General features: G+C 57.4%; 1 protein-coding gene across 2 annotated transcripts in view; it reads left to right on the top strand.

The window, feature by feature from the left end:
• Positions 1-22,455, top strand: part of LOC117871393 (cGMP-dependent 3',5'-cyclic phosphodiesterase-like) — a 370,986-nt gene that overhangs the window by 99,837 nt on the left and 248,694 nt on the right. The window contains exon 2 of one of the 2 annotated variants that reach the window (XM_034759325.1): positions 2,410-2,470. In XM_034759325.1, coding sequence (XP_034615216.1) covers positions 2,410-2,470 — 61 coding nt within the window. Of the gene's footprint in view, positions 1-2,409; positions 2,471-7,856; positions 8,654-22,455 lie in introns of those variants that run through there. The other variant, XM_034759326.1, reaches the window with a different exon arrangement.

Here is a 22,455-nt window from a genome sequence, read left to right as displayed (position 1 = left end):
CGGCTGTGCCCTGGTGGTCCCCTCGTCGGGAGCGATCTTGTCAAAGCAAAGGAAGGACAGATGCTAGTCAACGTTTCAAACATGCACAAAGGGCCCCGGCAGCAGGAAAGCCGAATTAAGGATTCTCTTTTGGCATGGAGATTTTCTGCTAACACGCCGTGATTTGGAAGGCAAAGTTATTGGTGCGGGAGAACTTCTGCAAAAGGCTGGTGATTTTTTCACACTGCTTCAGTATAGTACAGCGGTCACGGAGTGCGTGTGTGTAGGGGGCGGGGTATTTCTGATCTTGGGAGTCCATCTAGTTCAAATGCTTCAATCAGTGAACTATGATATGTGTTCCACCAGTGCCGTCCGGGTCCGACTGAGATCAGGGCTTGATTGTGCGAGGCACTGTTGTGCAAGCCCCAGCCCCTAGGAGCTTACAGCAGAAGCAGACAGAGGGCTGGAGAAGGGGAGGATCACGATCCCCATGTCACAGACGGGAGGCAGCTGATGCCCAGAGTGACGACGTGTCTTGCTCAGGGCCATACGGCTCTATGTTTTTTGCTGCCCCAAGCACGGCAGTCAGGCAGCCTTCGGCGGCACGCCTGCGGGCGATCTGCCGGTCCCGCGGCTTCAGCGTACCTGCCGCTGAATTGTCGCGGAAACCGCGGGACCGGCGGACTTCCCGCAGGCATGCTGCCTGACTGCCACCCTCACAGCAACTGGCAGGCCGCCCCCCGCGGCTTGCCACCCCAGGCACGCACTTGCTGCGCTGGTGCCTGGAGCTGCCCCTGCAGAGTTTGGACCTGAGCTGTGTGGGCTGCTCTGCTGGGCAGGTGAGGGGCAGGTTGCTTTGTGTGCGGCGTGCTCAGGAGGGCGGTGTGACGAGTTGACCGGGGGGGGGGGGGGGCAAGTGGAGCAATTTGCCCCAGGCCCCGCAGGGGCCCCCACAAGAATATAGTATTCTATAATATTGCAACTTTTTTTTATGGAAGGAGCCACCACAATTGTTTTGCCCCAGGCCCCCTGAATCCTCTGGGTGGCCCCGAGACCACATCCCAAGGGATGCTGCTGGGATCCATGGGGCTGCTTGCCTGAGTAAGGCGAGCCCTTAGCAGGCTTTCCTCATGGGCACATCCTTGGGCCCTGCACACCGGGTGGGGTTAAAGTTAACCACCCATGGCCCAGCAGGATCCACTCTACGGCTTCCCCCACTAACCAGAGCAGAGCCTCAGGCAATGCCCCAGAGCCCCCAGGCAGGGGAAAGTCACACTTTGTGGCTTGGGGCCCTCTCTCAGTTTAAGCTGGTTCCAGGAGGCACTAAGGGTACATCTACACTACCCGCTGGATCAGTGGGTAGCGATCCATCTATCGGGGATCGATTTATCGTGTGTCGTGTAGATGCGACAAATCGATCCCCCATCGCTCTCCCGTCGAGTGCTGAACTCCAGTTCGGCGAGAGGCGGAAGCAAAGTCGACGGGGGAGCCGCGGGCATTGATCCCGCGCCGTGAGGACGCGAAGTAAGTAATTTTAATTCGATCTAAGATACGTCGACTTCAGCGACGCTATTCTCGTAGCTGAAGTTGTGTCTCCTAGATCGATCCACCCCGTAGTGTAGACCAGGCCTAAGGGAGGGCAGCCTGCCCTAGTGCCACCCACACCTAGAGGGACAAGAGGAAGGCTGGCCTGGTCTAGGCCCGAGACTTGGGTTCGATTCCTAGCTCTGCTACAGACTCCGTCGATGAACTGGGGCAAGTCATTTAACGTCTCTGGGCCTCGGTTCCCCAGCTGCGTCCTTCTCCCGGCACTACTGCTGTCATAGCACATTGCAATGTAGTGGCTGTGAGTGTGTGTGCATGGGGCCCTCTAGCAGCTAAGGATAAAGGACCTACTACTGCTAACAGCTGAGGGATCCTTCTTTAGCTGGAGATGGGGGGGGGGTTAGAGGTAATGGACCAGGGATCTAAGCCTGGCTCCCCATCTCTCTGGGGCCTGGGTGTGCAGCATGGCTGGAGCCCGCTGGGTGATTGCATTCCCTGCTCCACCATGTCTGCTAAGCCCATGCCCTGACTGATTGGGAAAGGGAAGGCTCTGGGCGCTGGCCTGGCTCCCTCCTGCAGGTGCTTAGGACCCAGAGGACCCCTCTCCTTGCATTCCCCTTGCCAGTGCCTGCTGCCTGCAGCCGCTCCAGCGCCGGGCTCTGCCTGCCCCCGGGACAGCCCTGCTGCGCCCGGCCCCGGCGCTTTGGGGAGCAGGTGTGGATGCGAAGCCAAGCCCCTGGCAGCGGCGGGGAGGGAGGCGAGGGGAGGGGCGGCGGCGGAGCTAGGACTGGCCTTGGCCGAGGAGGGAGACAAGCGGAGCCGGCCCGGGAGCAGCATGGTCCTGATCCTGCCCCACATACTCATTGCGGTTGTTCAATTTTTTAGACGGGGCCAGCAGGTTTTCCTGAAGGCGGAGGAGACGCTGCCCAGCTCCGAGGCGCTACAGGTAGGAGCCGCTTCCCCCCCCTCCCGCGCCCCCCGGGGGCTCTCGGGCCGGCGAGCCCAGGGCGGGGCTGGGTGGGGTGGGGTGGGGGGTCCTCGAGGGGACAGGCTGGGGGTGGGCTCGCATCCAGCGGGCACCGGGCTCTGCCTCCTCCTTCGGGCTGGCTGCTTTCTCTCTCCTCCTTCGGGCTTTTCCCTTCTCTCTCTCTCTCCTTTTCCTTCTCTCTTTCCTCCTTCTTTCTTTCAGCCTCTTCCCCTCCCCTCTCTCTAGTTCTTGTTCTTTCTTTCTCTCTCTCCCGCCTTCTTCTGTCTCTTTTCTCTCTCCTCTTTCTCTCTCTCTTTCCTCCCTCTTTCTTTCAACCTCGTCCCCTTCTCTCTCTCCATTTCTTTTCCTTTTCCTCTCCTCCCCTCTCTTTTTCCTTCCCTCTCCTCTTTCATTCTCCTTTTCCTTCTCTCTTTTCTCCCTCCTCTTTCTCTCTCTCTTTCAACCTCGTCCCCTTCTCTCTCTCCATTTCTTTTCCTTTTCCTCTCCTCCCCTCTCCTTTTCCTTCTCTCTTTTCTCCCTCCTCTTTCCCTTCTCTTTCTGCTTTCTCCTTTCAATCTCTCTCTCCTTCTTTCATTTTCTCGCTCCACTTTCCTTATCTTTTTCTTTCTCAGTCTTTCCCCTTCTCTCTTTCTCCCCCCCCATCCTTTCCGCTCTCTCTTTCTCTCTTTCTCGTTCCCTTCCTCACAAGCTCTTTCCACCGTTCGCTCTTCTCCCTCATTCATTCTTCCCCCTTGGCTGGCGGCGATCGGGGCCGGGGGGGAGCGGACCGGGGGTGTCTCTCGCTAGCCGGAGCGGCCCGCGCCCTGCTCGCTGGAGCGGGGTGAACTTTCCGTCGCTCCCCGGTTGTCCCGGTTCCAGCGATCGGCGGGGCCGGGCCGGGGGTGCGGGACGGAGCCCCCCGGGGGCAGGGGCCCCGCGACACGCCAGGGGAAGCTGGGGCGCGCTGGGGGAGGGAGGGTCCGGTGGGACGGGTCTGCGGCTGCTTTGCACCGGGGCTGACCCCGCGCCGCCCGCTGGGTTTGCTCTGAGCAGAGACCCGCGGAAAACCGGCGCAAACTTCCGCCCAGTCACCGCGGGCGGGCGGTCCTCACCCCGGGCGGGTTCCCCCGGCCTTGCCCCTCCGGGCCCCTCTGCCGTGCTTTGGGGTGGGCTCATCCCCCCCAGCTCACCCCCCTGGGGGGGGGTCGGGGTCCTGGTTCTCGCAGCCTGCCCCTGCCCCCGTCACGCCGCCAAGTAACTGACCCGCCCGGCTCCGGATCCGAACAATGGCAGGTTGCGCCTGTTTATTTTTACCCAGCCGTTTTATTGCCCTGCCGAGCGCTGCCAGACACGGTAACGTGCCAGGCACTTCCTGGGAAACCGCAGGGAGCCAACTTCTGGGGCCGGGGCTGCGAGAACAGCCAGGGATGGCCCCATTCCCCCCCCCCCCCCAGCGCCTCCACATCCTCCTGGCCACAACCCCAGGGGGTTATTACATTCCTGTTTCATAGCTGGAGAGTTTGGGCACAGAGCAACCAGACCTGGAGCTGGGATGGGGGGGGGGGATTCTCAGGAGACATGCTCCAGCTAATTCCCCAGAAACCAAGTAGCAGCCAGGTCCCAGTACATCCCTCTTGGGGGGCCAGGGGCATATCGAGGCTGCCAAGCCAGTGGCCACCCTCTCTATGTAACGTGCTCGCTGATCAGAGCTAGCCCTCCACCTGGAAATCACACGCCCAGCTCCAGGTGTCAACGGAGCCGATGTGGCTTGGCCCAGGTCACAGAGGAAGTCTGTGGCAGGCCATAAACGTGAACCAAGATTCATTGCCTAGTGCTCTAACCCCTGGACTCTCTATCCTCCCGTGGCTGATACCTCTTGCTCTCTGGTAGTTTCTGGTTAACACTAAATTTGAGACCCCCCTGGCAGAGGGCAAGGAAGGGCAGCCTTGTGGTGAAGGCATAGGGTGGGAGTATTGTTCCGGTCCTGTCTCTGACACAGACTCCCCGTAGGACCTTGGAACAGTCACTTAATGCCCCCCATGTCTCAGTTGCACCATCTGTAAAATGGGGATAAGATTACTTACCAGCCTGGCTGGGAAGCTTGGTCTGTTAATCCTCCGGTGGAAGCTGACAGTGAAGTGTAAAGGGTTATTATTACGACTGTAGCAGTATGTCCCCCAAATCCCTGATGTCGCAATTTTTTCTGTGTTGCAGATTGTGGAGGGGGCCGGTGGCGTGTAAGGCCTCAGAGGGGATTGCTCTGGCCAAATCATGAAATCCATATTTGTATTACAGTAGCACTTAGCCGACCCAGCGGAGACCAGGGCCCCAGCACTGAGCAAACACACGATAAGTGACAGCCCCTGCCCTAGAGTGGTTGCAATCTAAATAGACCAGATGGGCAAAGGAAAGTTCATTATCCCCATTTTGCAGATGAGGAACTGAGGCACAGAGAGGCCACAGTCCAGATCCTCAAAGGTATTTAGGCACCTAACTCCCCTTTGAGGATTTGGGCCAAAGGGAGTCTGTGGCAAGGCTGGAAATTTTAACCCAAATCTCCTGAGGTCCAGTCAGGCCCCTGAGCCTAGTAAGATACTGGGAAAGCCAAACACCACAGACTTGTGCTACTACCTGACAACCTGGAAATGAAACTGACTATACACAAACTGAAACTGACCGTTCTAGTTCCACCATCCTTGCTGAGGGTGATGCAAACGGCAGGCGAAGAGCATCCCTACGTGGGATTGAAAACAAATCCAGTCAGTTTTTAAAAGCTCAGGTGTCATTAATATCATACAGGCTGGGAATTCTCTCAATACTCTCCTATGGGGGAGGCGATACAAGGTGTTTCTTATACCCTCAGAACATGACTCAGGTGGTGCATAGGTCTCACGTAGGATCTCTCTATGGAGGAACTCCACCCTCCACATTTGATCTGGAAAGTGTCCCCTCGCTGCCTGGCTTTCTTAGCAGTGACGGGGTTTGTTAGCCAGGGATTTGTTCAGGGCCCATGTGCTCTGGGCGACTTTTCCGCACGCAGGATGGGACCTGGCAGCGTTAATCAAGAGCCCACGAATGCAGGAAGGGGAATGAGCCGAACAAGGCTGAAAGGCAATAACCAGAGACAAAAAAGGTGGTCTGCAAATAGCCGAGGGCAACGGCAGATTGATTTGTGATTGGAAAAGAGGGAAACACATTCATTTCCCTCTTAATGAAAAATGGCTGGTGATAAGATGTTTAACACAAACCACTGTGCAAAGAGCACTTGGGGCTTGTCTAATACACACCCAGCTGCATGGGGGTGGGTCGCAGTCACGGTGCCGGCTTAGGTGTGCTGCTCTGGCAGAGGGCGCTAGAGCGCAGGAAGGGCTGTGTGTCGCTCCCTGCTGGTCCGTTGAAGGAACAGCCTTTGTGGGCAGCAGGGGGAACGATAGCCAGCCCTCAGTGCTGGACGGGAGACAGAACCTCTGAGAGGGAATAAAGGCAGGATAGGTGAGAGGGAGGATGATCCAGTGGTTTGGGTGTGAGCTTGCAGCGTAGGAGACCCGGGTTTAAGTCCTGCTCTGCTGCAGGCTCCCTGTGTGACCGTGGGTAAGTAATTCAGTCTCTCCGTGCCTCAGTTTCCTACCTGTGCTATGGGGATGATAGCACTGCCCTGCCTGGCAGGGGCTTGGGGAGGCTATTACGTTAAAGAGTGGGAGGTGCTCAGATACCGCAGTAAAGGGGGGGTGTCATATAAGTACCATCGATAGTAATAAAGAGAAAAAACGGGGGATCCCAGATCATTCTCCTCATAGACACTCTGGTCCCACTCGAGTCAATGGCAAAACTCCTTCCGAGCTCAGTGGGCATGGGGGTTGGCCCTGACTGCCCAGGTCTGCAAAAACTCTTCCTTGTGCATGGGCTTGACTCCTGCTATCCTAGGCCTAGTAACATGGAGTTACTGGGATGGTCACACAATGACTCCTGGGGGCTAAGAATCCCTTGAAGTTAAGCACATGGTGGGGGAAGGGATAGCTCAGTGGTTTGAGCATTGGCCTGCTAAACCCAGGGTTGTGAGCTCAATCTTTGAGGGATCTGGGGCAAAAACCTGTCTGGGGATTGGTCCTGCTTTGAGCAGGGGATTGGACCTTCTGAGGTCCCTTCCAGCCCTGCTGTTCTATGATTCTATGAGCCTGACCCATGCTGAGGAGCCAATCATTCCTCTGGCTGGCCCACGGGGTCGGTGTGAGCCAGGGTGGCAGGGTCTAGCCCTCTGCAAATTGTAGCAAAATCAACAGCTGGGTTGGCTCCGTGGGCACTGGGAGGCAGTGTGGAGCTGCGGACAGGGTCCAAGACTAGCAGGCAGGTCTGTTCCCATCTCTGCTGAGTGGCCTTGGGCTAGTCACTTTCTCTCCCCGGGTCTTGTCAGTCAGTGGGACATAGACATAGAAAGCACTTTGAGAGCTGGGGGTGAAAGAGCGAAATATTAATCCTGCCTGGGCCCCAGAGGGCACCCAATGAGGTGTCGTCCATTGCAGGCTCAGGCCAGTAGAGATTAGCAAACGCTGGCAGGCACAATATCTCCTGTGAGGCTGGGGACAGTCTGAACTTTAAAGCAATCAGTTACCCCACAAGGCTCAATCCCTGTGCCGTTCATTGGGACCCGGCTCCACTGAAGGCAGTGAATAAGGACTATAGGATCGGACTCAGCAGGCCTGACCCAAAGCCCGTTAAAGGCAATGGAAAAGCTTCTGTTGATTTCAGTGGCTTTTGGCTCCGATCCTGCTATGCCCCTGACTACTCCTACAAGCACAGAGGAGGTGTGGGAGCCAGGCTCACATGCCTGGGCCCTGAGGTAGAATGGGCAGTAGAGAACGGGGTGGATTCCGTTCTGTTTGTTGTAGGTGTTGTGTCTTCAGGGCCAGCGCTTCCACTAGGCGACCCTAGGCAGTTGCCTAGGGTGGCAGTCGCCTAGGGTGGCAGGATTTGGGGGGCGGCATTTTGCCGCCCTCGGCAGAAATTCAGCGGTGGGGGGTCCTTCCGCTCTGGGTCTTTGGCGGAAATTCGGCGGTGGGTCCTTCACTCACTCCACGACTTGCCGCCGAGGTGCCCCGAAGACACGGAGCGGAAGGACCCCCGCCGCCGGATGCTCAGAGGAGCGCTGCCGCCTAGGGCGGCAAAAACCCTGGCGTCGCTCCTGTGTGTCTGTAATGCTGGAGGTTGGCATTGCCACGGTCTGATCCTTGTAAGCACTAATTGGCGTGTACAGTAATTGCAGGTCACTCCTTGGCCCTGTACTTACCCCTCCTCCCCCCGGCCTGAGGAAGGGGAGGCCCCGCCCTGCAAGCCCTCACTCACACAAACATTTCAGTAGCAGCTCTCGTGAGGAAGGACTGCAGGCTCAGTGACCTGCCTGCCTCGTAACTCCGTTGGTGTAGGTGCGAGCGGGGTGCCCTGGATGGCACGGTTCAGGCTGGGAAAGGTCAGTGCCAGCACAGAAGGATCATTCCAGCAAGCAGTGGGACGTTTCCTCTGGGTTTAAGTGGCCTCCACCTGCTTCTGGGAGAAGCCCTGGCACTGCGAGGCTCCTGAAGCCTGTGACTTTTGGGGGAGGCACAGGGATGTGCTGGCAGTATTGAGCAAGGTGGCTGGGGTAGATGGAGCATCCCAAGTTAGGCCAGACAATAACACGGTGGCACGGCTGTGGTCACCACTGAGGGGAGGGTAACAGGAGTACAATCGACACAGCGAGGCCAGGCTAAGCAGCTGCTCTCGCCGCAGCTGGAAAGGGAGATATGACTGGGGGGGGCGGAGACGTGGCTGAAAACAGTGAGCTTCCGAGTTCCCTCGCATGTGGTTTGCTTGCTAGACAGCGCGGGGTGTCCCTCTGGTGGGTCCCTCCCCCGCCCCTTCACCGGGTGGACCCCATGCGCTCCAGGCTCCGAACAGCTCGCCGGTGACAGCACAGCCGCCTGGAACAGCCTCTGCCTCTGAGGTCGCCCGCGGCTGCGGAGAAGTGAGATTCCTGCAGGGGACTGGAGGAAGCGGGTAGGACGGCCCCGGCTCCTGCAGACAGAGCACATCCACTCACAGCCTCGGCGAGCTGCCCTGTCCAGAGATCCCTGCGACCATCTCGGGGGCTGGTGATGGGCTTGGAAGATGGAGACCATCCAGGACAGTGTAAGGCCAAAAACCCCTTCACTTTTTATTATTAATGCCGAGGGCAGTTCCTGAAATTCCTAGCCCCTGCCCAGCCCCTGATCATTTGTCTTTCCCTGTGGTCTCACCCTGGATTGTTAGTTCCCGGCTTTCTTCTGCACTTTTCTGCCTCTCTTCTCTTCTACTCCCTCTTTCTTTCTTTCCCCTCCTTTCTCGCGCTCTGCCTTCTCTCTCTTCCTCGTCTATGTCCTCCTCCTCTCCTTCCTCTGTTCTTTCTCTCGTCCTTGTGCGGATGACTCTCAGTTGTGTCCAGGAGGCTGCTTTTTCCGCATTCTTCCCCCCACCCTCCCCGTGCTCTGCGTGTGTGTTGGTGTGAGCCTGTGTGTGTCACACACACCCCTTCCAAGTTGCGTAGCCATCAGGTGTTTGTGTGAGTATCGGTCAGAGAACGGAGACTTTGGAGGCAGCTCCACACCTGGTGTAAATCATCATTGAACGCAAGGGAGCGGTGGGGGGAGGCAGAAAGGGCACTGCTGGTACGTGAATCTACAGCGAGTGACCCTGGGGGTGATGGGAGGTAATCAGATCTCAGGCTTCAGGGCGTGAGCTGATCGTGTCAAGGTCAGGAAGGGATTGTCCGCAACGCCGTTGGGCTCTTGACTAGGGGTGTTTGGGGTGGGAAGACCACATTCCTCGGCAGCGCTGGGGTTAGCCACTGCTGGGGGGCCGGTCTGATCTGCTGCGCTCTTCACTGTATGTTGTCCCGGAGCCTCTACCAGCCCAGGATGGGCGCACTCCCCTGCAGAGCAGGAAGCATTGTCTGTATTCAGAAGGCAGCAGTGAAACGAGCGAGAGGCTAGGGCCTGATCCTACTTCCGTGCGAGTCAGTGGCCAAACCCCAGTGTGAGCAGGACCTTAAACTTCTAGTGTCTCTGTTCCCTAAGACTTGCTGAAGGCCCTTCCTGGCCTGCCTGCTGTCGGCTCGCTGAACCCTTTCTACCAGCCCTCCCTGCAGGGAATGAAGCCCCCCACCCCCATCCCACCAGGCAGCAAACTGGACCCCCTCCCATGAAAGGTGGGACTGAAATTTCACCTGGGCAGCCAAGTTTGCATGGAGCCTTTGTCAGTAAATACAGACAGGCTGAGGAGACAGAGGGCCTATTCCCAGCCCCCGCTTTTGCAGGGAGATCAGCTCCCCCACCACAAAGTGCAGCATCTGCCTGAGGTTTGCAGTTTGGGTGTGTGTGTGAAATGCTGCCCTCTGCCCCCAAATTACACCGATGTTAAAAAGTGGGGAGGCATGGCCCCCCTGGCTCCCCGGTTTGGGTGCTGGTGGACCCCCCACTTCTACAAAGGCTCCGGCGTTCTTGCTGCACACATTATCTTAGCCTTAGTTGGGGTCAACATTTGGACGGGGAGAGCCAGCACCTCCATGAAATCCACTAGGGACCTGGTTGTCGCCAGTTGATTGTCCGTGGACGACGTCCGGATATTAGGAGCATAGGAGCTGACAGCCTGGATCAGTCCCAAGGTCCATCCAGCCCAGTCTCTGGTCTCTGACTGGCCAGTGCCAGGTGCTTCAGAGGAAGTGGCAAGAAATTCCAGAGCAGGCCGATGTGGGATCATTTGCCTCCCTTGAAAAACTCATCCTAATCCCTGACAGTTAGAGATCCCTCTTTGAATCCTGCTAAATTCTTGGCCTCCACGGCCTCCTGTGGCGGTGAGTTCCACAGGCCAATTACAAGGCAGCATTGCATTTGTAGCCATTTTGAATTTGCCACCTTTCCGTTTCATGGTGCTTGTGTTTGAGACAGAAGAGAAGCACTGGATTGTTCTGTGTTCGTACAGGGCCTAGCACAGTTGGTCCTGGGCCATGACTCTTAGGCATTATTGCAAAGTTTGTAGGTAGATCAGAAAGGAACGAGTGTGTGGAAATCAGGGAAAGAGGGAGGGAGAGAAAGAGCTTTTTTATAGCCCTCTCCTTTGAAGCATTACTGGTGCATACTCAGTATCTATCGATCTGCTTTTATTTCTTTGTGTGTGTGTTGCAAAGCGAGGGGAAGGAAGATAGCGCACGAGAAATAACTGAGAGCTGCTGAAGGGGAAAGAGGAAATGAACCCAAAGGCGGCTACTGTACAGAAGCAAACAATGCCAGCCACGCTGATCTCCTTCAGATAACAAAACCTGGCCAGCGCTCTGCATAGTGCAGATGTTCATTTGTTTGTAGGCATCACGTGTCTGCAGACTGCAGCGTGCCAGGCACTTTCCTGGGACAGAGGAAATAAAAGTGGCCCAAGGAGTTAAGGGCCGTGGATCAAGACAGCAGTGCTGATTTCTTAATGATCTGGGCACACACAGTGTTCTCCTTTGGAGCGGGGTGACCTGGGGAGGAGGCGAAGGGGCGTGTACGTACGTGTGTGTGTCTGTGTGTGTGTGTGAGAAACAGAGGGTCCATTTGGTTGACTGACGGTGACGTTATCCATAATCACCCACCGCATGGGTTTCGAACCATCCATCGTGAAACTGACCAGGCTCTATCTCAGCAACGATATGGAAATCGACTAGCAGCTAGTCAGCAGGTGGCTCGCTCCCGAGAGAGCGTGGCAGGATGGAGCGAACAAATGTCATGGCCCTGAAGGCCGGTGACGTGGCGCCAGCGCTGTAACAGGTGACTAAGGGCTACGTAGCACGCGTTGCTGATAAGAGGGGTGGGAGATCCAGGCCTTTGATTTCTCTCTTGATGCTCCCTCTTAGGACCAAAGAGGGAAGGCAGTGCAGCGTGGCAGACTCCTAGTAAATGCCCTTTGCTGCTTTGGTCTTGAAGAACATGCCACGGTTCGGCTCGGTGCCAGGTCCGGTGTGTGTGGTTAGACATAGAGATGGGGAGGTGGGGGGCAGCGAAAACACCTTGAGCACCACCCTTCCCCCAAACACGGGTGATCCTTAGAGATATCCTGATGAGCCCTGCGGAGAAGCGATCTCTTGGTGGGGGGAAGGGACGTGGCGGTGTCTAAGGGTGCCCCCCAAAACATGGGCTGTGAAATCACCCCACCCTTGCCTTTGATGCGGTGCTGGAACGTGAACAAGGGGTTCCCTGCTGGCTCAAAATCATCCTAGCGGCTTGCCAGGCCCCTGCTGGCTGTGCCTAACCGTTTCCAGTGGGTTAAATCTTGATCGAGTTACTCCACCGCACCCCCTTTGACTTCAATGTGAGTAAGCGTAACACACCCCCTGCTAGGTCAGCAGCAAGATGGGAACCTAGGATTCCCAACCCTAAGAGTCTGGGCGTCTGCCACTTGACCTGCAGGAGTAACTCCGCTGGCTAGTGCCAGTAGTAGGCTCTTAGCATGGGACACATCACAACGTAGCCAGTGTGAGTTACATCGAGACTGAATGAACCCTGGGGAGCACGGAGTTCCAGTCCCAGATCCAGCAATTGATTCTCGGTAATAAATGCCCATGACTCCACTTGCATCTGCCTTGGTGGTGGCCTGGAGGGGGCCTTTGGCTGTGGCTGGCCCCGCTGTTATAGGCGAGGCTGCAGGAGCACACCTAGGTTGCCAGGGGCTGCGTTTTGGATGCCTTTGAGCTCGGGCAACATCACGGTGCATCAAGCGTGGAGGGGTGTGATCGCACCGCTCCAGCACCTCCACTTAGTTCTACACCAGCAATACCACCTGCTGGTTTAATAAAAGGCCCGGGCCAAGCGTTGGCTGGGCTGCACAGTGGGAAGCTTTGTGCCGTGAGCCGAGTGACCAGACCACCAGGAAGTAGGGCCAGCTGGCGGGGCGAGACGGGGGCTCGAGGGCAGAGTGTGCAGCCTGGGGTATTGCCCGGTTCGTTGGGCACCATCAGGCTGGGACCCGACAAGTGGCCTGCTCCATGGGGGTGAGCGGGAGCCAGAGCTGCCGCCATCCCTGGCTAAGCTAAGCGTTTCCTGCTTTGTGCTCTTGTTAGCCCTGCACTGCCAAATCTATGTCGCCAAGACAAACCAAGGGCAGGAGGGGAAACCGAGGCACGGAGCGGGGAAATGACTCGCCCAAGGTCTCACACGAGTGCAGCGGCGGAGCTGGGAATGGAAGCCAGCCTTCTATGCAGCGCCCTGCCCGTTGCACCTGCTGCCTCTGAAATGGTAGCGTAAGCGTCTTTGGCATGAAAGGCACGCTAGCCCGATATTAATACTCCAGCTGTATTGGAGCTAGGCTGCACATCGACATGGGATATGTCCTGGGCGGGGGGGAGGGGGCAGGGCAAATTCTTCCTGGGCGTCATCTCAGGCCTTGAAGCACGCAGCCGGAACGCCCTTGTAAATTCCACTCTGGCAGAAGCTGCTTTTGTCCATAGGAATGTCCAAGCCCATCTAGAAATATATGAAGGTCCTTGACTCCGTCTTTGATGGTGCAGAGCAGGGCAGGGTTGGCTTGTGCCGCCAGGTTATTAGAACTCCTTTACTCCGGTGCATCTTGGCGGAGGAGCCCCGCCTCTGCCAGGGGATGGGCTGTTCCGAAGCAGATGCCTTCGATGATTGATTCCCCACGTTAGGGAGCTAACGTATTTACCCACGGATCCACCTCCTGATCTGCCCGCCCTCGTTCAGAGCCCCTTATGGCCAAGCGTAAAGCAATCGCTGCGATCCTAAGGAAGCCGTCGCTCGGTCTACCAGGCAGAACCACCCGTCTGCACCCCAGCTGTTAATCTGAGGATGCTACGGCAAGAAACGTGTCTGCAGCTGGGCCCCATCACATCCGTTCTTCCTCTGTCCCCCAAATAACAGCTCGGCCCAGTCCCGCTCTGTCATCGTCCTGCGCCCCCTGCTAGCAGCCGCTCTGCAATTACTGCTGCCACTGCTATCAATCAAAGCCTGGGGAAGCAGGAACTACGCTAATAGGGGATAGCGCTGCTGCTCCAGCAAGAGAGGCTGGGTCCTAGTGGAGGGCGAGGTGTGCGTCTGTCTGGAGTCAATGCACCATCCTCTCCTTGTGTTATTCCCAGCTGGAGACGCCCCGCCCCCGGCCCGGCTCCAGTACAGCTGTTAGGGATGCAGTGTGTCACCTTCCCATCGCATGGGGGTATCCAGTTCTGGCTTTGCTTTCCCGGGCCTGGGTCTTCACGTTTCGAAAGGTCTGGCCTGCCTCCGGCGGCGGGGGCACCGTGCCGAAGAGGGGCACCCTCTGTGCTCTCTCGCCCTTTCTCTGCCACAGCGACTTTGCTTTTCATAGGGTCGTGGAAGTGTGGGGCTGGAAGGGCCCCCGAGCGGCCGTTTAACCCAGCCCCGTGTGCTGAGGCAGGGCCAAGTCCACCTCAACCAGCCCTGACAGGGGTTTGTCCAGCCTGGTCTTCAAACCTCCAGCAACGGATTCCATGACCTCCCTCGCATACCTATAGCAGAGTTTAACTTAGAGTTAGAAAGTTTTTCCTACTATTTAACCTAAATCTCCCTTTCTGCAGATTAAACCCGTTGCTTTTTGTCCGACCTTCAGTGGACATGGAGAACAATTGATCATTGTTCTCTTAATTACACCCTTTAATGAATTTGAAGGCTGTTATGATGTCCCCCCTCAGTCTTCTTTTCTCAAGACGAGACCTGCCTGGGTTTTTTAACCTCCTCACAGCTCAGGGTTTCTCAACCTTTGCTCATGTTTGTTGCTCTCCTCTGGACTTTCTCCAATTTGTCCCCATCTTCCCTAAAGCCTGGCCCCCAGACCTGGACCCAGTTCTCCAGTTGGGATCTCACCGGTGCCGAGCAGAGCGGGACAGTGACCTCTCGTGTTTTTACATAAGACATTCCTGTTAATCCACCTCAGCGTGATACCAGCCTTTTTTGTAACTGCATCACATTGGTGGCTCGCATTCGATTTGTGCTCCACTGTAAACCCACCTTCCCACCCCCGTTCCTTTGCAGCCTAGCTTACCTCTAGATGACGTCATTAGACTGTAAGGTCTGTGGGGCAGGGACTGAATAATTCCGTATCTGTACAGCGCCTTGCACAGCGGGAGCCTGGGCCATGACTGCGGTTCCTAGGCCCTCCTGCAATGCAAACGTGAAGTGCCGACAGAAAGCAAAACCCTGCCGTGTGTAGGGGGACTCGTTACAGAAGCTGGGCAGTGCCTTCTCTTTCCTCTCCTGAGTCCAGCACTCTCCACCAGTGCCCGCTGCCTCCCAGAGCGAGGATACAGAACCCAGGTGTCCGCCTGCCAGGGCTTAGCAGTAAGCCCTACACGCGCTGACCGTCCTTTTGGTACAGTCCCCTTCAGCACACATCCAGCCAGCCACAAGCGCTCGGCGACGTGGAGCTCGGTGAAAGCGATTTCAAAGGTCGCCCAATGTTACTCCACGGTGACTAATACAATGAAATATTAACACCCATCTCCCCCCGTGCGTTTTACAACCGTGTGTTCTTAAGGGCACTAATTCTCCTCAGGACTCACAGGCTGCCTTGGTGATTAGCAGGTCTGCCCTGGGATGCGTCAGGGGACAGAATTTTGTAAAGGGAAGGAGGATTGAGTGGTTGGGGAAAAGAGACCGGGAGACAGGACTCCTGCGTTCTATTCCCAGCTCTGGGAGGGAGTGTTGCTGTTAATACAGTTCGAGCAAGGGAGTGGGAGACAGGACTCCTGAGTTGCTATTACTACAGTTCGAGGAAGGGAGTGGGAAACCGGACTCCTGGGTTGCTATTACTACAGTTCGAGGAAGGGAGTGGGATACAGGACTCCTGGGTTCTATTCCCAGCTCTGGGAGGGAGTGTCACTATTACTACAGTTCGAGCAAGGGAGTGGGAGACAGGACTCCTGGGTTCTTGTCCCAGCTCCGGGAGGGAGTGTTGCTCTTAGAAAAGACAAACAAAGGGTGGGAGGGGAAACTGAGGCACAAAGTGGGGAAATGGCCTGCCCTAGGTCACACAGGAGGTCAGTGGTGGAGCTGGGAATAGAAGCCAGCCTTCCTGACACCCCATGCAGCTCCCTGCCCATAGCACCTGCCAGGGACTGGGAGTTTGGGCTCCTGGGCTCCAGCCCTGGCATTGGGAGGGAGTGTCGTCTAGTGGTCGGAGCAGGGGAGCTGGATGTGGGGGTTCCTGGGTTCTCCTCCCAGCTCTGGGAAGGGTGCTGTTCCTGTAGTTGGAGCAGGACGCCTGGGTTCTTTCCCTTCTCCGGTTCAGAAGCACTTGGCCTTTCGGGCCATGGCCTTGCAGCGGGCGAGACTTCTGCTTTATCGCTGGCACATGTGGCAGCTGCCCCCTCCCGCCTGCTGTGTTTGCATAACGGATTAGCCATCAGGCCTTATCTCCCCGCTCCTTATCTCTCCGGAGGTATGAGCTGCAGAGCCACGGTGGAGGTGAGTCACTCACCACCTGGGCGCGAGGACACCGAAAGTGGCCTGGCATTGCTGCAGACTGGCACCTTCTGCTCACCCGAGCCCTAGTGCCAGCGGGGAGGGGTGTTGCTGAAAAGGGGGCTGACGGTTCTTTGGGTCGGGGGGGAGGCTGCTTTCTCGCTTCTTTCCCTCAGCGTGGGCCAAATTCTCCTCTCTGTTCCACCCCTCTAATGCCAGTGAGAGGAGCGCTTGGCCCCCTGACGCTCTCTGCGGAGCGCTTGCTCATCCATCTGGGTAGCAGCCACCAAGAAGAGGGCCTGGTTGTGCTAGGCGCTGCACGCACACCTGCTACCCCCTGCATCTGTACAGCAGCAGATCATGCATGTGCCCCCTTGCCCCCGAACGCAGGATGCTGCCTCCTGTGCCCCCTGGAAGCACGCTGGGGCGATGGCCACGCCCCACGACTCAGCAGCTGGTGGGGGGGCACAAGGGGCAGCATGCTGCCCATAGGGGAGCCCGGAGAGGAAGCATAGGTCTGTGCTTTGGAGGTTGAACCGAGCCCCCTGTGACTTTGAGCATCCCCCAACTCCTCTGTGCCTCAGTTTCCCTATGGAGCTAGCCCGGTTCCTCCCCCCCTGCCAGGGGTGATGTGTGGGCTGTCTCCAGTCATCTCTGCATCGTAGTGTCCCAGAGGGGCTGAACGTTACTGAGCATTTGGAGAGGCCAGGTGGCTGTAGGTTTCCCAGAGAAGCATTTGTCTCCGCGGCTGCATCATTTCCTCCCTGCGACACAAACCCATTAGCAGGGCAATAAAGGAGAGGAAAAGGCCTGGGAGTGCCACCGCACACAATGCAACGTTCAGCAGCTGGACAGGGTCGCGTCTTCCCATTGCGGCTTCCTCCCCCGCCCCACCCGGACTGAAGGGAAACGGGCCACTGGTCACCCCAGGGTGATCTCCTGGGGGCGGGGTGGGGTTAGGTGCCTGGCCACCCAGGATCAATGCAGGGGGTTAAATTGATCCCCATGGTTAGGGCTGGGAAGGGGTTTTTCCTAAGGCATGGAAGGCTGGTCTAGAGGTTAAGGCACTGGCATGGGATTCAGGAGACCTGCCATCAATTCTTAGTTCTGCCACAGTTCCCCCTGTGCGACCTTGGCCATGTTACTTCATCTCATCAGGCTTTGGGTCCCCATGTGTAATATGCCCTGTGGCAGAGATTGTCTTGTCTGAAAAGCACCATGGAGCCCTGATCTCTAGGTGCTCCTCTAATCCCAGGAATGCTGCCCTCAACCCAGCTGTTCACAGAGAGGTGTAAGGAGATGCCCGGCGGGGGTGCGCAAGGGGGCGGCTGGACCTGTCTGTATTGAACATGGAGCCAAACATGGGCCAGAAATTCCAGTCTGCCAAAGCGAACAGGGCGGAGGCCTGGAGCCAGGACCCCCCGGGAAAGGCTGTGTGCTTCTGGTCTTGCCGGGACTGGAAGGCTCTCAAGGAAGCTGTTCTCAGGAGAGCACCAGCTGTGCTGGGGAACCGGCGTGACCCTCTGGAGCAGAGACTCATAATCACTCCCATAACCACATTGGTCACTGGGGCACCATCACTGATGAGCAATCAGCCAATTGTCTGCACCCTTCACGATTGTGTGTCAGTGCTTGAGTCTCTGTGAAGTCCATTCCTGTCCACTCGTGTATGTTGTCAATCCAGCTCTTCCCCCGTCTATCTCTTCTGCTCTTCCCCTGTGCTGTCCCTCGGCGGATGAGCTTGGATAGGCCAGATGATCATGTTACATGGCCGTATCACTTCAGCTTGTGCTTCTTCATGGTCGTCGGGAGGCTTCGTATGCCCCAGCGCTGGGTGATGCCGTTGCGGATCTCTTTGTTAGTGACGTGGTCGAAGTAGGAGATGCCCAGGATTTTACCGAAGTATCTCATCTCTACTACTGTATTTTCATTCAGTTACACTCGGGAGGCTCACCTGAGACTAATCCAGCGGCAATCAGAGAATCGTCCGTGGCATTGCTGGGGAACCGTTCAGCGGAGGATCTCAGAGCCAATGAGTTATCCTCACATCCTCCCGTGAGGGGGGGCAGATAACGTCCCTGTCTCCTAGAGGCACAGAGAGGGCTAATCAGCTTGGCCAAGATCACACAGCAGTTTGAGGCAGAGAACCCAGGAGTCTGGGAGCTCCCCGCCCCCCCAGCACAGCACTGCCCTCCGTGATCTCTGAGCTCAGCCTCTCCCGGGGACATGAGTGGCGTGTTGTGACCCTGTGTCAGGAACTGGCAGTCTCAAGAGGCCAGGGAGAGAACGCCCAGCCCACAATGGGATTCTCAAGCACTGTGACACGCTACGGGTGCCTACAAATTAGACTGGCCACGTTCATCCCCTGCTGTCACTCTGGGTTTACACCAGCTCAGGGGGATCAGAATCTGCCCCAAAAAACATTCACTCTGAATCAGACCGAGACCACACAGCTTGGACACCTTGGACATGACGCCATCTTGGGTTGGTCCAGTCGGTTTGATCCTCCCTTGGCCCATCGCTGAAGAGCATGGAGGCAGAAGAGAGCTCTCAGGAGGGACGTGAATGGGGAGAGGAGGGAGGTCGAGAGCCCAAGGGGAAGGATGGAGTCCCAGGCACAGGAATAGAAAGTGGTATCCAGATGGGACGAGGTGGAGGACACCAGCAGGGGCCTGAGGAGGACCTGGGGCAGAGGAGGTGGGGAATGGAAGCTCAAAGGCAAGAGGGAGCCAGTGAAGGGATGCGTGATGGGCTCAGAGCGGGAACAGAGGCACCGCAGGCCATGTTGGTTGCTGCCGTGTCTGCCGGCTGCAGTGAAGGTGCAGCAGGGGGGAAGCGGCCATTGGAATGAGCCGTGGTCCAGCTTTGGAGAATGTTCATTCAGGCTGGAGATACTGGAGTCTTGGGCTGTAGTGGTGGCTTTGGGGTGATCTGCAGGACGTGCCATGGAAGGAAGAAAGACAAGCCCTGGGATCTCTGGGCCACCTTCGTCCCTGGGGGGAACCAGCGGCGTTCCACCAAGAGAGGAACGTGGCCGTCTGTGCCTAAGCAGTGCACCGATCCAGTCTCTTCCCGGTGGCAGCCTTCGTCTGCCAGAGACTCTTCTTCCTCTTCCTTTGGCCAAGCACCTTGCAGCAGAGCTAGCGGTGGTTGACCCTGGTGGGCTGCCTGGAGAACGGGACTGGATATCTCATGGGAACAGGCTCTTCCCAAGGCATGGTTGACCCATCTTGGGGAATGGGCGTCATGGATTGGTGTACGTCTCCTCTCCTGGGCGAGTTCTCTGTCTTGCCAGTCCTGCAAACTCCCCCAGGATCTGAAAACCAAGATGGGCTTTTAAACCAGCCGGCTCCACCAAGGAAGCGCCTACAGTGCCCCTTGGCTGGTGGCCTTGCTGATGACGGCTGAGCCAGGCTCAGAGCCTGCAGGGCAAACAGGGGTAAGATTTAGGTGTGTTGGTTAAATCCAACAGAAGCGATACACTGGAGGGCTGGAGTCTGATCTCAGTGACACTGGTGGAAATCTGGAGGGAGCCTGGGGGGTTACTGTGGATTCACATCTGTGACTATGGCCCGGACGCAGCTGCCGATGGGGAGCTCCGGCCTCTGTGTGTCCACCGGAGTGGAGAGATTTACGCACCTCTGGGATCTGCCTTTTCTCGCAGCAGCGTTCCTCCAGTGGCGCCAAACTGCAGCCCCTGTGAGAACCGGGCCGGGCCTGGGAACGTCCCTGTGTGACTCAGCAGGGACCCCATCTCAGCCAGAGGGGTCACGCCGCAGGGGGCAGTGTCAGCTCCGGGGACCTGGAGAGCCTGGGAAATTCCTCCGGGATGGATTTTTTTGTTGAACCGAGACATTTTCCACCTCGCTGCTGGCACACATCTGCCAAACCCACATGGGCCTTGCACAATGGGCCCATTCAGCCCTGGGCTGCCTGAGCACCGCCCCGGGGGACCCGCTGAGCCAAATCAATCCGTCACCGAAATGGGGGAGCGGGTTAGCCGCCAGATCCTCCAGCTGTGGCTAGCAGGGAGACCGAGGCAGGCAGCGTGGCTGCCCTGGCGGCATCCATCATCCCCAAGAAGGGAGCACCAGGGCTGGGGTCTCCTGTCCCTTACCCGGATGTCAATGCGGAGTGACTCCATTGACACGGTCACTGATGGGAGACTCAGCGCTGTGGTGTCTGCAGAGGTAACGCTCAGCTGGAATCTCTCTGTGCTCCAGGGGGGCCTGATCCAGATCAGTGGGGAGTCTTTCCATTGACTGCCAGGGGCCTGGCCCCAGGAGTGAGATGCCAGGGGAAGGGAAGTCAAGGAGGGCCAGCACCAAGGGTCTCTCCTAAGCGCTGTCTCCACATTCGAAGGAATGGAGTGACCAGAGAGACCGACAATGGTGAATCAAGAGGGAAAAGACCCCCCTCCCCCCACCTTGGATCTGCGCCCCCCACCCCACCCCCCAGCTCCTAAATACAGCCAGGGCCAGCGTTGGAACTGAACAGCACCCCCAATGTGCCAGCTGCCCTGTACCTATCTGCTGACAGATCCGCGCGGGGCAGCCAGCCGGACAATTTCTCTATCAAGCGCTGACACCCTAATGAAGCGGCAGCCGCTTGGGCTGGCAGTTGCTTGAACGCTCCCGACCTCCCTCTGACAGGGGATTTATGCTCTCCCGCCCCACCCCGCTGCCTCCCCTCCCTGCCCTTCCCTCTCCCCAGCCGCATCAGCAACAGAGAGGCATGGGAGATTTCCAAGCTGCAAGGCTCGGTCTGTCTGGAGCACTCGGAGCTAGGAGGGTCTCATGGCTGAGGCGCTGGGCTGGGGCAGAGGAGATCTGGATCTAGTGCCTGCTGTGAGTGACCTTGGCAAGGTTACATCTCCTTTCTGTGCCTCAGTTTCCCCATCTGTAGAAAGGGAGGTGATGATGCCGCCCTTCCTCACAGGCTGTTTGGGAGGTGCCCAGACACTGCAGTGATGGGTGGGGGTGTAATAAGCTGGTGGAGAGAAGGTCTGGTGCATGGTATTTTCCACTCAAAGGACTCTTCAGAGAATGCTGCTCCTGTCTCACCTAACTGCTGGGTGAGATCGCACTGCCCTGTTCTGGGTCGAGCTGGCTAAACACTGTCAAAGAAACACAGAGAAAAGAGTGTGACAAAGTGGGGATTTTCTGTAGTATTTTTATGACACCCATGTGTGCCTCAGTTTCCCCTGAAAAGAAAAGGTGGAAGGGACTGTTTGATGTCAGGGCAGGCTAGAAGACAAGGGTATGGATGTTGGCTAGCTGTCAGGGCCGTCGTCCCCATATCTGTGGAGCATCTGAGAAGACCGTGGCAAATCCAGTCACCAGGGCATTCATTGAGTCCTAGCGCCCAGCGCCCCAGAGGCAGATGGATTCCCCCATCTCTCAGTCTGAGGTGGGGGGATAAGAGCTGGCTGCTGGAAGGAGTTGGGGCTCTCACCTGGGAAGTGATCAAGGGGATCAGACGCAGACAGACAGACTGACCATGGGGGCCACTGCAGCTTGGCTGGGCTCTGGGCTGGCCAGGCTGGACTGGGCTTTCACCTTCAGTTCTCTGTGCTAACGTAAGGGCTTCCTAGGCTGCGTTCCAGCTGACGGATAGACCCGGCTGTTCGGACACACTGCGTGTGGTCCCTGTGAAGGCTCGGCGAGGGGCAGTAATGCCCGAAGACTGTGCAGGTCTCTGTCAGGGGTCTCTCTTGCTTGGACTCGCTGAGCGGCGCTCACGGCGGGAAACAGGGGGGCCGCAGGCCCAGAGGTCCAGTCTAAGGAGGCGGTGAAGCCGGGTCACGTACCCTGGAGGAAGAGCGAGAACCCTGGTGGGTCTGGCACACGGAAGGGTTCCTCCCAGAGACTGTTCCAAAGCTGGGGTGGGGACACCAATCCTGTGGGACCGTGACAAATGGGGCTTTGTTGTTTGGGTAAAGTCCCTTTGGCTGCATTCTTTCCCCTTTTGTGTCTAGTGCTTGCATCCTGATCAAAGATATGAACTCTGCTCCGAAATCCGGCTGGCATGCTTCTGGCACAAAGTTAAACATGGGGGCGGGGGAGCCACAGGGGCACGGGACTGGGCCTGATTCTCATCTCATTCCAGATCGATAGTGGTGTAACTTCCCCGACGTCAGTGGGATTGCTCCTGATTTACACCGGGCTAAGTGAGGTCAGACTCACACCTTGTAGCTGTCAGGTCAGTGACTGATGTGTCTTGAAGCACAGAGAATCCACTTGGAGGCCCAATTCTCCTTTCACATCTACTGGCGCGAAGCAGGAGTCAGTCCACAGTCGCCAGGGGCTGGCATCATTCAGGAGTTGCTCCCTGGCAGTCGGCTGTATTGCACCGCAGGCCAGGGCCCAGACCAGCGGCCGGCGTCAGCCGGGAGTCACGCCCTGGCAGTCGGCTGTATTGCGCCACAGGCCAGGGCTCAGACCAGCGGCTGGCGTCAGCCGGGAGTCACGCCCTGGCAGTCGGCTGTATTGC

Source organism: Trachemys scripta, chromosome 1 (genome assembly GCF_013100865.1).
Source record: "Trachemys scripta elegans isolate TJP31775 chromosome 1, CAS_Tse_1.0, whole genome shotgun sequence".
In the NCBI taxonomy this organism is placed as follows: Eukaryota; Metazoa; Chordata; order Testudines; family Emydidae; genus Trachemys; species Trachemys scripta.
The sequence above is the reverse complement of the archived record's forward strand: the minus strand, read 5'-3'. Positions and strand labels throughout refer to the sequence as shown.